This window comes from Oenanthe melanoleuca, chromosome 28 (genome assembly GCF_029582105.1).
Source record: "Oenanthe melanoleuca isolate GR-GAL-2019-014 chromosome 28, OMel1.0, whole genome shotgun sequence".
Lineage (NCBI taxonomy): Eukaryota > Metazoa > Chordata > Aves > Passeriformes > Muscicapidae > Oenanthe > Oenanthe melanoleuca.
In genome coordinates this window covers 375088-387966 of record NC_079361.1, presented here as the reverse complement: position 1 = coordinate 387966, position 12879 = coordinate 375088, and the positions used below count along the sequence as shown (strand labels likewise).

At 38.8% G+C, this 12879-nt stretch overlaps 1 protein-coding gene across 1 annotated transcript in view; it reads left to right on the top strand.

Moving 5' to 3' along the window:
- Nucleotides 1–12879, top strand: part of SPPL2B (signal peptide peptidase like 2B) — a 30444-nt gene that overhangs the window by 6534 nt on the left and 11031 nt on the right. The window contains exons 2-13 of the mRNA XM_056512443.1: nt 2026–2145; nt 4216–4398; nt 5101–5190; nt 5552–5691; nt 6518–6660; nt 7458–7554; nt 7709–7825; nt 9316–9397; nt 10218–10292; nt 10428–10490; nt 11725–11824; nt 12778–12855. Coding sequence (XP_056368418.1) covers nt 2026–2145; nt 4216–4398; nt 5101–5190; nt 5552–5691; nt 6518–6660; nt 7458–7554; nt 7709–7825; nt 9316–9397; nt 10218–10292; nt 10428–10490; nt 11725–11824; nt 12778–12855 — 1288 coding nt within the window. The remainder of the gene's footprint in view (nt 1–2025; nt 2146–4215; nt 4399–5100; nt 5191–5551; nt 5692–6517; nt 6661–7457; nt 7555–7708; nt 7826–9315; nt 9398–10217; nt 10293–10427; nt 10491–11724; nt 11825–12777; nt 12856–12879) is intronic.

Sequence of the window (12879 nt, the reverse complement as noted above, 5' to 3'; positions counted from 1 at the left end):
ACTTCTTGATTCCCTGGGTAAACACCTACTAGGACTTGGAGTACAAACAGTCAACTGCATCAACTCCACAAAAGTACTTTATTTTGCAGGTTATGTGTATACATACATACATACACATATACGTGTGTGTGTGTTTATATATAGTCTTGTAGGTGATTTTGGTTCAGCTTTTTGGGTGGCAGATAAGGAATATACCTAGTACTCACAAAATTGAGTCATTACTCACAAAATTGAGTCACTGTATACAGGGAAGGGAAGGAGTAGACATTTAAAAGAACAGACTTCATCATGAAGAATAAGATTTGTGAGAAGTCTGTGTTAAGGAAGTGTTTGCTAGTACTATTTGTGAGCCCCCAGATCTTTCAGTTTTGCTGGAAAATGGCCTGCTACAATCTGACATAAACAAAATAATAAGGAAATTACTGTGTTTGCTGTGTATTTTTTGCAGGGATGGGAAGCTGAAAATATTTGTGTTAAAATCAGCACATCTTGCAGTTAGATGTGCTGTGAGCAGTTCACTGAACAAGCAGGTTACATGCTGCGGATCACAGCTGAGATGCCTAAAACTGACAGATTTGCTGCATGATACTGTGTTAATTTTTGCTGTAGTTCTTGTTCTCTTTCTCCGTGTTACTACATGATCTGCGTTCTGTTACCTCAGTTTCCAGGAGTTCTTCAGAATTCTAACATGTTCATGATGGAAAAAATAGCTAACCTCCTTATAAAAATGAATGTGACATGCTATGGGTATGAAAAATCTCTTTGTTGAGTCATCTGCCTGGTTGTGACTCCTTCCAAACCTCTTGGGCGTGTATTCACTGGGTGAACAGGGTGAGAAACAGGGAAGGCCTTGATGCTCTGCATCAGGCCTTTAATTGTAAATCTTAGATATGTAATCTTCACTGCTTATGTTGTTGCAGATGTTGGAGTTTTGACAAGTGGCAATTGGTCATTGAAGCAGAGATAAGTAAATGCAGTAGGTAGACTTGAGAGTCTACTTGTGCTACCTAGGACAGAAAAAGAGTTGTTGCTGCTACAAGATGGGGTCTTGCCACATCTTCAGCAAAGGTGTCCAAGGTTGAGTTTTGGAGTGATGGAAATCTAGAATTGATCATTTTTTCAGGCTGTACTTTCAGGAGTTGGTGTCTTATTCCTAGAACCATGAAATGGTTTGACTGGAAGAGGACCTTAGAGATCATCTAGTTCCAGGCCCCAGGCATGGGGTGAGCTAGGCCAGGCTGTTCATCCAGCCTGGCCTTGGACACTCCAGGGATGGGGCAGCCACAGCTGCTCTGGGCACCCTGTGCCCAGGCTTCACCACCCTCACAACCAAGAATTCCTGCCAATATCCCATCCAGCCCTGCCCTCTGGCAGTGGCAGCCATTCCCTGTGTCCTGTCCCTCCATCCCTTGTCCCCAGTCCCTCTCCAGCTCTCCTGGAGCCCCTTTAGGCCCTGCCAGGGGCTCTGAGCTCTCCCTGGATCCTTCTCTTCTCCAGGTGAGCACCCCCAGCTGTCCCAGGCTGTCCCCAGAGCAGAGGGGCTCCAGCCCTTGCAGCATCTCCGTGGTTCCTCTGCACTGGCTCCAGCAGCTCCACGTCCTCCTGCTGCTGTTCCCCAGGGCTGAACAGAGCACTCCAAGTCTCATATCTCCTGCATTAGTCCAGCTTCTTTCCCTTGCTGTGATTTTATGCATATGAGCACCAGTCTAGGTGTGTTGTTTTAGGTTGGCTTTTTGGTTTGTTGTTTTTGATTTTTTTGTTCTTTAAACAAAAGTATTGTTTCACTTGATTCTTTGACCAATTGCTGTGTAGGAAGGAATCTGCTTAATGTATCTGAAGTCTTTCTTTGAAGCATGTTGGAAATAATGAATTCCACTGTACCCCCTGCACAAATACAGAAACCTTGTAAACTATTTTGTTTTTCTTTAAAAATACAAAGCAGCACAGACAACAGCAAGTTACTCCCTTCACTTCTGATATTTTATGTAACCTAAAATTCTTGTGAAATATTTGTTACATTTTCAGATGTACTGTGAGTATGGGATGGTGCATGTCCTTTCAGAGAAGGGGAGCAGCAAAGGAAAAGACTACTGTATTCTCTTCAACTCTCAGTGGGCCCATTTGCCACATGATCTGGGTAAAGCTGTAAGTACCTGGCTAACTGATGACAAAATGTATTAAAAATGCCTTTGTTACAAGGAAACTTCTGATTTCTTATTTGAATTAGTACAATTTGAAGCAACTGCATTGTTTGTTCTGCTTAGAAAATATTTTATCTCTTAAGATTACTAGGCAGTCTTAGGATGGCAGTGTTCATTTTCAGGCATTGTGCAGAGATAATGACTATTGCTGTTCAGAACAGAAATACTCTTTTTCAATTATGTGATCAATGAAATTAAAATGGCACATATCTGTGTTTGCAATGGAGTGTTTGTACATCAGCATGATACAAGAAGATACCACATGGTTTTTCTTATATAGTGAACTGTGGGCTTTAGTGCTTTCTCAGTGTCAAGTGTAAGATTAAGAAGTCATAAACTGTGTCACGCTTTTGCTGCATTATCCAAAGCTGTATGAACTGAAAAATTTGTAAATTCTTCACTTTTTTCTGTGAGAAAAAGTTATCAGCAAATGCACTTTGAATGAGCTACTAATAGGGGAACATGTAGTTGACTGATACTTGTTTCATTTTATTCAGCCAGTTGAGTTATTAGAGCTGACAGAATTATTAGAGTTCCTTACCAATGTGTAAGCAAGTCTCAGTTACTTCTGGGGGCTTTAGTGCAACTGCAGATTAGTCCCTAGATACATCAGTAGTTGTCTTTGCCTTGTATAGACTCAGCTGATAATCTCTTGCACTTGCCCTGCCTGTGTAATGTGAATCAGCACATGCATGACTGACTGTGGTACTTACAAGAGTTGGGGACTGTACTGTTTGCACCTTGTTTAAATCAGTCTCATAAAAACTCACTAGAGTCATATCTGCATATCTCTGCAGGAGCCAGTGTGGTCCAGAATAGCTTGCACAGACACTTGACTAGTGTATGCTATATCCCTTGCCAGTCCCTGTCTCCTTGCTTGGTTCTTTCCTGCATTTCTGTTCTTTCATTCTTGCTCCTCCTCCTTCAGTGCTGCAGCAGTACAGTTCATTAACTGAGGCAGTGCAGTGCAGTGCATCACTCTGCATTTGTGTTTGCTCTGTGCTCTGACACTTGGCCAACCAAGAAGTGTGGCTAGGAGCATTTTGCTGTCTCTAGAGGTCAGGCTGGAGAGAGCAGCTTTCTGAATAAGGTTGAATCTACTGGCATCCTGACACTTCCCTTTCCCTCCTTAAACAGTAGAGTCTGTTACACAGGTATTGTATATCATGTACCTGTGGATTTCTAATACAAACTGTTCCATGTGTCAACTTTACCTTGATCTTCTCAAACCTAACAGCTCACCTCAGCAAGGGCTGAGACCTGCTTCTCTTAGCACAGCTTGGTTGTTTGGTAGATAATTCGAGTTTTCAGGTAACTTGAAAAGAGAACTGGGCAAAGATGCTGGTGGCTGTTTAGATTTTGCAAGGAACAATTTGTGCCAGTGTTATTTCTAAAACTTGAAGTGTCTTTGGGATGTTGCTGTTGAAACATTAGATGCCTTTAGGTCTGAGAAAGACCAAAACTAAGGAATTGGGATAGGCTTACAAAGTCTGTGGATCACAAGTGGTGAGAGGAGTAGCTTAGAATCCAGTATTCAAATATGTGGGATGCAAAACCTCAGGTCACTGGACACAGTAGGTTTCAGTATGGAAGTTTATTGCCTATGCTTCTGAACTTTTCCCCAGCCTGTGTTTTGGTTTCTAGTTGTTCATACCCTCCATCATCCCAGCCTGCCACTCTGCCAGCCCAGCAAGGATAAAACCTTGCTGTACTCCTCCCACATCCTAGCTGTGTGCATCGGAAAAGCAACGATGCTGAAGAAAATAAATGCAAGTGAAGGTTGTATCCCAGATTTTATTACCAGCAGAATTCTGTGCAATAAGGTGAAACAAGGCAGGACCCTACAGGATAGAGAAGGCAGCGTTGTTTCAGCTTTCATGTTGCTCTGAGAATACTCTACACTCCATTACTGGAAAGTTTTAAATTACTCTTCAGAAACTCTGGCTTCTACTCTTGACTTTTTTTATTATTTTGTGTTATATATATGTATTTAACGATTTATTTTTTTTTTCAGTCACTCTTGCAACTGCAGGATCAGACAGCATCTGTTTTGTGTTCTCCTTCTGATGTACCTGATGGGGGATTTAATAATCAAATACCCATGGTGATGAGAGGAAATTGCACCTTCTATGAGAAAGTGAGGCTTGCTCAGATAAATGGGGCTCGTGGGCTGCTGATTGTTAGTAGAGAAAGACTGGTAAGTTGCTTTTTATCTTCCTATGCTGCTGATACTCCTCTGATGCTAGATATTGTCTTGTCTTTGGTGCACGTTGCTGGTGTTCTTGTTCCTCTTTAAAGTAAATAATGCATGTGTGTTCCTGCATGTACATATGTGGAGTACGTGTACATGTGTGGAAACCATACATCTGACAAAAGAATGAATGAAACAAGAGGCACTCTTTTAAGTAGGAAGAGTTGGTACAGAGCTCATGTGACATTCAAGCTAAGGGCTCAGAATTACTCTTGTTCCAAATGAAATACTGGAGTCAAAGGAGGTGGTTGATTTGTGATTCCATCATACTGCCACACTGAATCTCGTGCTTTAGATTTAGCTGGAGATCACCAGCATGTATTTTAAAATTAGTAGTTTAGAAAATAAAAGTAGTGGGTTTGAGTCGTCGTCAATGCTAGAGGCACATACCAGTCATAAACCTGTGACCCTGCTGTGCAAAAGATACTGCTTGAAATTTGTTGCATTTTGCTGTTACAGTCTTACTTTGCTTTTGTTTTACTGGGAACAGGCATATATTTTAACTTTTGAGTATTAAATGTCAGTAAGTTCCTTTCTAGAATACTTTTCAAATTAGCAGGAACAGAACTTGCAACTTTAACTCTTTTGAAGGAGTAGAAGTACTTGCAGAAATCAACATATTTTTACCTGGTTTGAACTGTCTTTCAGGTTCCTCCTGGAGGTAATAGGAGTCAGTATGAAGAGATTGATATTCCTGTGGCTCTGCTAAGCTATACTGATATGTTAGATATTGGCAAGGTAAACTTGATACTAAAAGCTCTCATTTATATTATCTCACATAAATGAGTCATTGATCAACAGTATTAAGGCCACCTTAAGAGATATGAATATGTAGAGAATGTATTCATGAAGATTGCATTATTGTGTTTTGGGAAAAAAAAAATCAAATCTCTAGGGAGGTTATTTCTGAATCTTTGGAATAAAATCAAAATACAGCTTGGTGCTAGAAATAAATATCCCTAATAGAAGAGCCAATAGATTGCTCTTATGTGTTTATAATAAAGCCTGATTGTGAGGTTGTTTAGTGAAAATTAAGTAAGCAAACCTTTGCTAATGTGGCTTTTTGGGTGTCCTTCCTAACTTGTATTTACCTCCACAGAGTTTTGGCAGCTCAGTGAAAGGAGCAATGTATGCACCAAATGAGCCTGTGCTGGACTACAATATGGTGATTATCTTTGTCATGGCCGTGGGGACTGTTGCAATTGGAGGCTACTGGGCAGGAAGCAGAGATGTGAAAAAGTGAGTAACTTTGTCGTATGCCATTTTCCTGTATTATTCACAGAAAAAATAATATATGGTGTTTATGTAAGCATCACCTGGCAGCTCTGCTAGTGAGATTAGGAGACTCTGTAGTCAGAATGAGAAAATGATGATGTGATGTATGAAATGCCCTGAGCCTTGCATTGGTTTGGTCACTGTAGGAAATCAGTGGAGTACAAATTGCATGTAGATAATTTTCAGATTTTGCCATGTCAAAAGACCAAACATTTGAAAACCTCAGAAAGAAAATTATTAAGTAGTTGGCTTCCTGTTTGGGCTTTTATGAAAATTCACCACAAAAATACTTTGTAAAAAAATAATAAAATTTGCTTTCACTGGTATAGGGCAAACCAAATTGATTGGATGGCTAACACATGCTGTGTTTGTTACCAATTTTTAAATGAAATTTTATAGTTACTTTTTCCCAGCAGGTGGGATTGGGAGAAGGAGGTAATTGTGCCACACTTATTTCTAACATTTGTTTTGTATACACAACCTGATTTAAGGATTTCTTCTGAAGTTAGTAAATTATTCTGTGGTAGTTTTCAGGATTCAGTTGAATTTTTAGCAAATGAAATAGTACTCTAGGTAAGTTAACGTAGCAGTTACTGGTATATGCATTGCATTACACCATGCTCATACCTCCATGGAAAATGTGGCGTTCCACTGACTGGAGTGGGAATCAAAGCAGGCATTGGTGTTGTGACATGTTTTCAACCCCTGGTGTTTTTTGCTGAAGATTCAGCGTCCGTGTGTATTTTGTTGCAGAAGGAGTGAACTGATCGTAGCCGTGTTACTCTTTCAGGAGGTACATGAAGCACAAGCGTGATGATGGGGCAGAGAAACATGATGATGAAACAGTGGATGTGACTCCCATAATGATCTGTGTGTTTGTAGTGATGTGCTGCTCAATGCTCGTCCTCCTTTATTTCTTCTATGACCACTTAGGTACTCTTTAAGGTTGTATTTGTATTGGTACATCTTGAATATCACAAGGCTGACATCATTCACAGAACCTTTTATTGTGACAATAATAATGAAACATCTCTCTTCTGTCATGTGTCTTCATCCCAATATAATTTAAAACACTATAAGAAGACTCACTGATTAGATTTCTAATCCTGCTTTTTATGGGGCTGGTCATAAAGCTTCTTTCAAACACTAAAGCTGATTAAGTAAATACCTTTTATTTTTGTTAAAGGTGTTCTCAGACCTATTCTATTATTGTTCAATTTTAAGTCAGGATCAAGGATAATTTTTTTTAATCTTTATAAAGACTATAATTTTCTATTGATCACTCATCAGATTGACAAAAAAACCCATGAGAGCCTAGTGCTTCTGTGTATTTCTGAGGAAGTAGTGAAACTGCATTGATGCATTTTGCTACTTAGTGATTTTGATATTCCCTTGTAGTGCTCCTGTGAACTCATAAAGAGAAGATAAATGCTTCACCATAGGTGGCCTTTGAAGCTTATGACTTACTTTAAGAAGATTAGGATAGAGATTTTGATTTATTTAAGTAGGTATTGCATAAAGTACACCTGAGTAAAAGGAGCTAGAATTAGATACTTAAAGAGCACAGATCTAATCAATCATTTGAAGTCTCTGAATTTACCTTTCACTGTTTAAATGTAAGCCTTATTTCTCATTTAGTCTTATTGACTGTCTGTTCTTTATTCAGCCAGGATACAAAAAAAGCATCTCTCGCCTTACTCTACTTGGACCTAATACTTTTTTCCCCTCAGTTTATGTTATAATAGGAATATTCTGCCTGGCTGCCTCGATTGGTCTTTACAGTTGTCTGTCTCCCTTTGTAAGAAGATTCCCCTTGGGAAAGTGTAGGTATGTGGCAACTTTCAAAATTTTAATAGGGAAACATGGTTTTATACTGTTGAGTAGGTATGGGGTTCAAAAGGTGGCTTCGTGCTTCAAAATGTTTATGAAGCAAGAGGTTATCTACATAGACAACTATAGCTTTGGTGTATTTCTTCTCCAGAATCCCAGAGAACAACTTGCCTTATTTTCACAAGCGTCCCCAGGTCCGGATGCTGCTCTTGGCAGTATTTTGTATCTCTGTCAGCGTTGTCTGGGGAATCTTCAGAAATGAAGATCAGTAAGTGTACATTTTAGTTTCTGTGCTAAAAATTGTAAAGTGCTTTATAGTATAAGTAACTGACATCCACAGAAGTCTACATGTATCCAGAAATTAGGAATGACAGGGAAAAAAAGTAGAGACAGGCAGAAATTCTTTGTTGTTCCTCATGTACTCTTTTTCTTGTTCATTTAAATTAAAACTGACTCTTGTTAAGCTTGAATCTCTCTGAGTCCCAGTCAGTATTCTGATCTCCTTGACTTCAGACAGCTTTTCAGAAGTGATATGGAAAGTTGGGACACAAATTGTCTAACTTACTTCTTAATGAGAATAAGAACTGGTAAGATTGTCAGATCTTTAGTTTCTCTCAGCTTTCTTGTATGAGTCAGTAATTCTATGCATCCAGTGTTGTTGTAGTATCTACTGTAGCATGTTCTTACCACTTGTGTTAGAGGTGGATCTTTTATGTAGTGTTGTGTTTTGGGTTTTGTTTGGGGTTTTTTACCTCTTACCTCATTCCCAGATATTCCTGTTTCCCCATGTATACAGGTTGTGTTCATCTTCTTGGTTCCTCTGTTGAGGGTTCAGTATTGGAACTGAAATGCTGACTTGTGTTTTTGATGATGATACCAAAGATGTCTGACTTGTACTTTGAATGCATTTTACTGCTTTTGTGATATCCATATTCTGTGTGGATCACCCAATGACAGAAATCATCATCATCATCAAATCCAGGAATCATCAGCTCTGAAAGACGTTTTAGAGAGATAAGTGTCAGATTGAGGTGTACAGCAGTACTATAGAGATGCTCCAACCTGCAATATTTAGGACTAGGGAATCCATTTTCTGCCCCAGAGCTGGAGTGGGCCTGAGTGTCCCCTGCACAAGGCTCCATCAGCAAGTACACAGATATTGATCCAACAGCATCATCTCTCATTGTACCTGTACCATAGCAATTTTTGGGAAACCTTGGTATTGTTTATCTCAGATCCTACTTCTCTTTGACCCTAGCAGTTGAGAGTACAGCAAAGAGCACTTGTATACTCAACTTGCAGAACACAATTGAAAAACAGGCCCAGCTGTAAATTTGCCTCAGCACACAAGGGTGCACACCTCTGCACAGGACAAAGGACCCCAGCACTTCCCATTTTGGTATCCATTGACCTCATTCAGCCAGTTTTCAGTCTACCTCACTGCTCATTTAGCTTGTACTTCACCAGTTTCTGTGAGGATTTAATGGAGGATTGTCAGTGGAAAGCCTTACTGAGTCTAGATGGACACTATTGCACAGTTCTTCCCTCATCATCTCCCAGGCACTTCTGTGTGGAAGGTTATCAGTTGATGAAGAGCAACTTCCCATTTATAAATTCATGCTGACAGCAATGTCAGTTTCAAGCAAGTACTTTGAATAAAGGGGTTTTTTTTTGTCCCAAGCAGGTCCTAAGTGAGGGCAAAGTTTGGTCTGCTTTTCCTGCTGTTTCCTGCAAAAATGTTGCTCTTCTTTTTTTAAGGTGGGCCTGGGTTCTGCAAGATGCTTTAGGAATTGCTTTCTGTCTCTACATGTTGAAGACAATTCGTCTGCCTACATTTAAGGTATGAAAGTTAAACAGAAGTTAAATTTAAGAAGAAAGTTAAAGAGAAGAATTTACATGTATGTATTTGAACAGAGGAGTTACTTATAATGGAGTATATTGCCTTGGAAATGCACCTCTGTTTATATGTAGCTTGGAAAAAAGGGATGCAATGAGTATAATGAAGACCAATAAGTTGCATGTGATTGTTCTGTAGATTCTGTAGAGTGTTCACTAGTAAATCACACACCACCCATTTATTTGGGTATTTGGGTATTTTGTTGAGGGGTTTTTTTTGGTTGTTTTGTTTTGATTGGTTTGATTTTGTTTTTCAAATTGACATACAACTAGTGCATCAGTCTAGTGTTTTTTTCAAATCTTTCTGACCTTAGTCAGTATCCTAAGACAAAAATCAGCATTATTCATTTGGTTGTCCCTTAAGCAGGTGTTCAAACTCGTTTCAAATTATCTTCACCTCTAAGTTTGTATAGACTGACAGTAAAGGGGTGTATAGTATCTCAAGCTATACCTGGCATCCTCCAAATGTAGAGCTTCTTCATATTTCCCAGCAAATTGAAATGGCACCATTTCCAGATCTTACATTATAAAGAATTTTGGGCACTAACATGTAATTTTGTGTTTAAGAATTACTTTCTTTTATATGGTGCATGCAAGACCCTTTAGATTCCTTCATCTAAAATATTTAGGAATTGAGAAAAATACATGAATTATCTGTTTTAGTCTTTGTTAGCTTTTTCTTTGAATGGCCTTCTAATTATTACTTCTTTGCTGTTTGCTAATGCATAGTGTGTAAATACCAAGTATCTTGTCTCTTCTTTCAGGGTTGTACCTTACTCCTCCTGGTTCTTTTTGTATATGATGTATTCTTTGTATTTATCACACCCTTTCTAACAAAGGTAAGTAAAGTGCTTCTCTATTGCCTGCTGCCCACAGAGCAATGTGTAATGACTTGTTTCTCTGTGTGTTCCTAAATGATCCCAGAGCTGCTGAATGAAGTGCTGATTTACAGTTTTCCCATTTTTTTTCTTCAGACTGGGGAGAGTATAATGGTGGAGGTGGCTGCAGGCCCATCTGATTCTGCCACTCATGAAAAGGTACTGCATGTTGTCTGAAAATCTGGCACTAACTTTCAGCTACTGCACTTTTAACTTCTCTAAACTTCAAGACCACAAAGCTGAACTTAAGATGCCTGAAAAGAACTTAATGTGGGAATAAGTGCTCCTGAATGTTTATTCTAGAGGGACAAAGCAGACTTGTAGTGGTTCATCACACCAGCTTTGATTTTCCTATAACTTTTTTTGACAGGGTTTCAATATAAGAAAGCTGGTTAGCTCAGCTTCATGAAAACATGACCACATCTGTAAATATTAACTTGCTGCTAATTAAGCATAGGCATCTTTTCCTAAAGAGATAAAACATAATCAGTCTGTCTCTTCCCCCTCCTTCCCTTTTTTGACGTTTGTTTTATGAAAAGCTGAGGCTATAGGTAAAGGAGAGAAACACAAATTGGAGACAGAAGAGAGCAGAAGTCAGTGTTCAGTGGTTCACACCGTTGGACAGCAGCCAGTTGCATGAACACCTTACAAGATGTGGCTGACTCAGGGAGGAAAGTATGTGAGATGTAGGAGACAGTGAGATAGAATGAGTAAAAAAACCAATTAGTCTGTAGGAAAACCTGGTTTCGTTAATTTAAGGATTCATTTGATCTGTTTCGGCAATTAATGTAATAGTGTCACATGGAAAAATAGCAAAGAAAATAGTTGTTTGCAGGACATGGATCAATCCATACAGTCAATACTAATTTCTTGACTTCTTTTGTTTTCTCTCCTTTGGATTCAACTTTATGCATAGAATGAATTGTATAAAATAGTAATGAAAATATAAGCATATAAAATAATTTTGGCAAATTATGTAATGAGTAGGAACACTGGGGGCGGGGAAGAATCTTTAAAGTGATTTGAAAAATGACTTTTTAACATTATTGGTGTCTTTGTCTTTTGAGACTTTTATTGCACCCAGGTGAATGAACTGTGTAAATTATTTCTTATGCATGTAGCAGCTTACCTAAAAATTGTACATACCTGCAGCTAAAGCAGAGTTGATAGCCAATTGTATGTGAGGACTTTGAAATTAACATAGTATTTAGGAAATATTTCATTGCTCCCATCTTAAATGCATTTTATTAGTTGTCAGCAATCTTGTATGTAGTTAATATGTTAAAAGATACATTTGCTGTATTTTAAGCCTGCAGTTTGAATTCAGCAGGAGCAAGTTCTGGTAGGTAGTGTCACTGTCCTTTTCATCACACATGTGTCTCTCTGTTCCAAGCTTCCAATGGTCCTGAAGGTTCCACGACTGAATTCCTCACCACTGGCTCTGTGTGACAGGCCTTTTTCTCTCCTAGGATTTGGAGACATTTTAGTTCCAGGTATTGTTTAGCCTGTTAAGAATTTTATGTGTTGCATTGTCATACTAGTTTATTCCTCTTGTACTCCTGCTTCAAGTGGTAGGTTTGATTTGATTACTATAAACCTGATAAATTTTCAAGTGTAGGTTTTTTTGTGCACTATTCACCTTTTCTACAAGAAAAATGCAGATTTATCTTATGGTTCAGTTTCACATGCAGTGATGTCAAGAAATGTATAGAAATTGCAGGAGTTGATTTAGCAACTGATGCTATACTATAAAGCATCTTTAATAGTGTGGTGATAGAGGAAATTATTTGTCCATTCACACATGGTTGAAGTACAGATGCCTGACCACTCAAAACTTCCTAACTGTTAGTCACACTACATCCAGTGTCTCTATCACACCTTCTCTCAAATTGGATTTTAGATAGTATGTAGAACTATCCCTGGCATCACTGCAGGTGAAAAAATTATGCACCTTCTGGCTTTCAGATTTCTTCTGAGAGATTATTTGTTTATTTTCTTGTATTTTGGGAAATAGGAACTCTGTCGTCCCCATTAGTCTCCCCCCTCCCCCCTGGTCTGCAGCAGGCATAGTCATTAACCATAAAATTCTTCTGGCTTCAGTACTAGCTTGAAGGGCTGAACTTACTCATGCTCTTATTGTGATCACTGTATTTTTACAAATGTTTAGTAGGGATGGGATGACATTTTTATCTATGATCTGCAGTTTGTATCTGTTTATTTTACTTTTGGAGTGCTTCCAATACATGGGCTAGTGCCATCAGATAACTGGTTTGTAAATTGTGTGGCCTCCTGGATATGTTGTCATGGTGCTTAAACACAGGGTACCAAGGAAGTTTTTTGGGGAAAAAAATTCTTCAAAGTTCCTAGCTGGTTTGATAGTTTTGTTTTTATCATGAAGTGCGTGACTAGGTTGAAAGCATATTGTAACTATTCTTTCTTTTCCTAGGCTTACTGGTAGCCTATTGCCATAGATTTGATATTCAGGTGCAGTCATCCAGAGTCTATTTTGTAGCCTGCACAATAGGTATGTACCACAGTGCCACCTGAA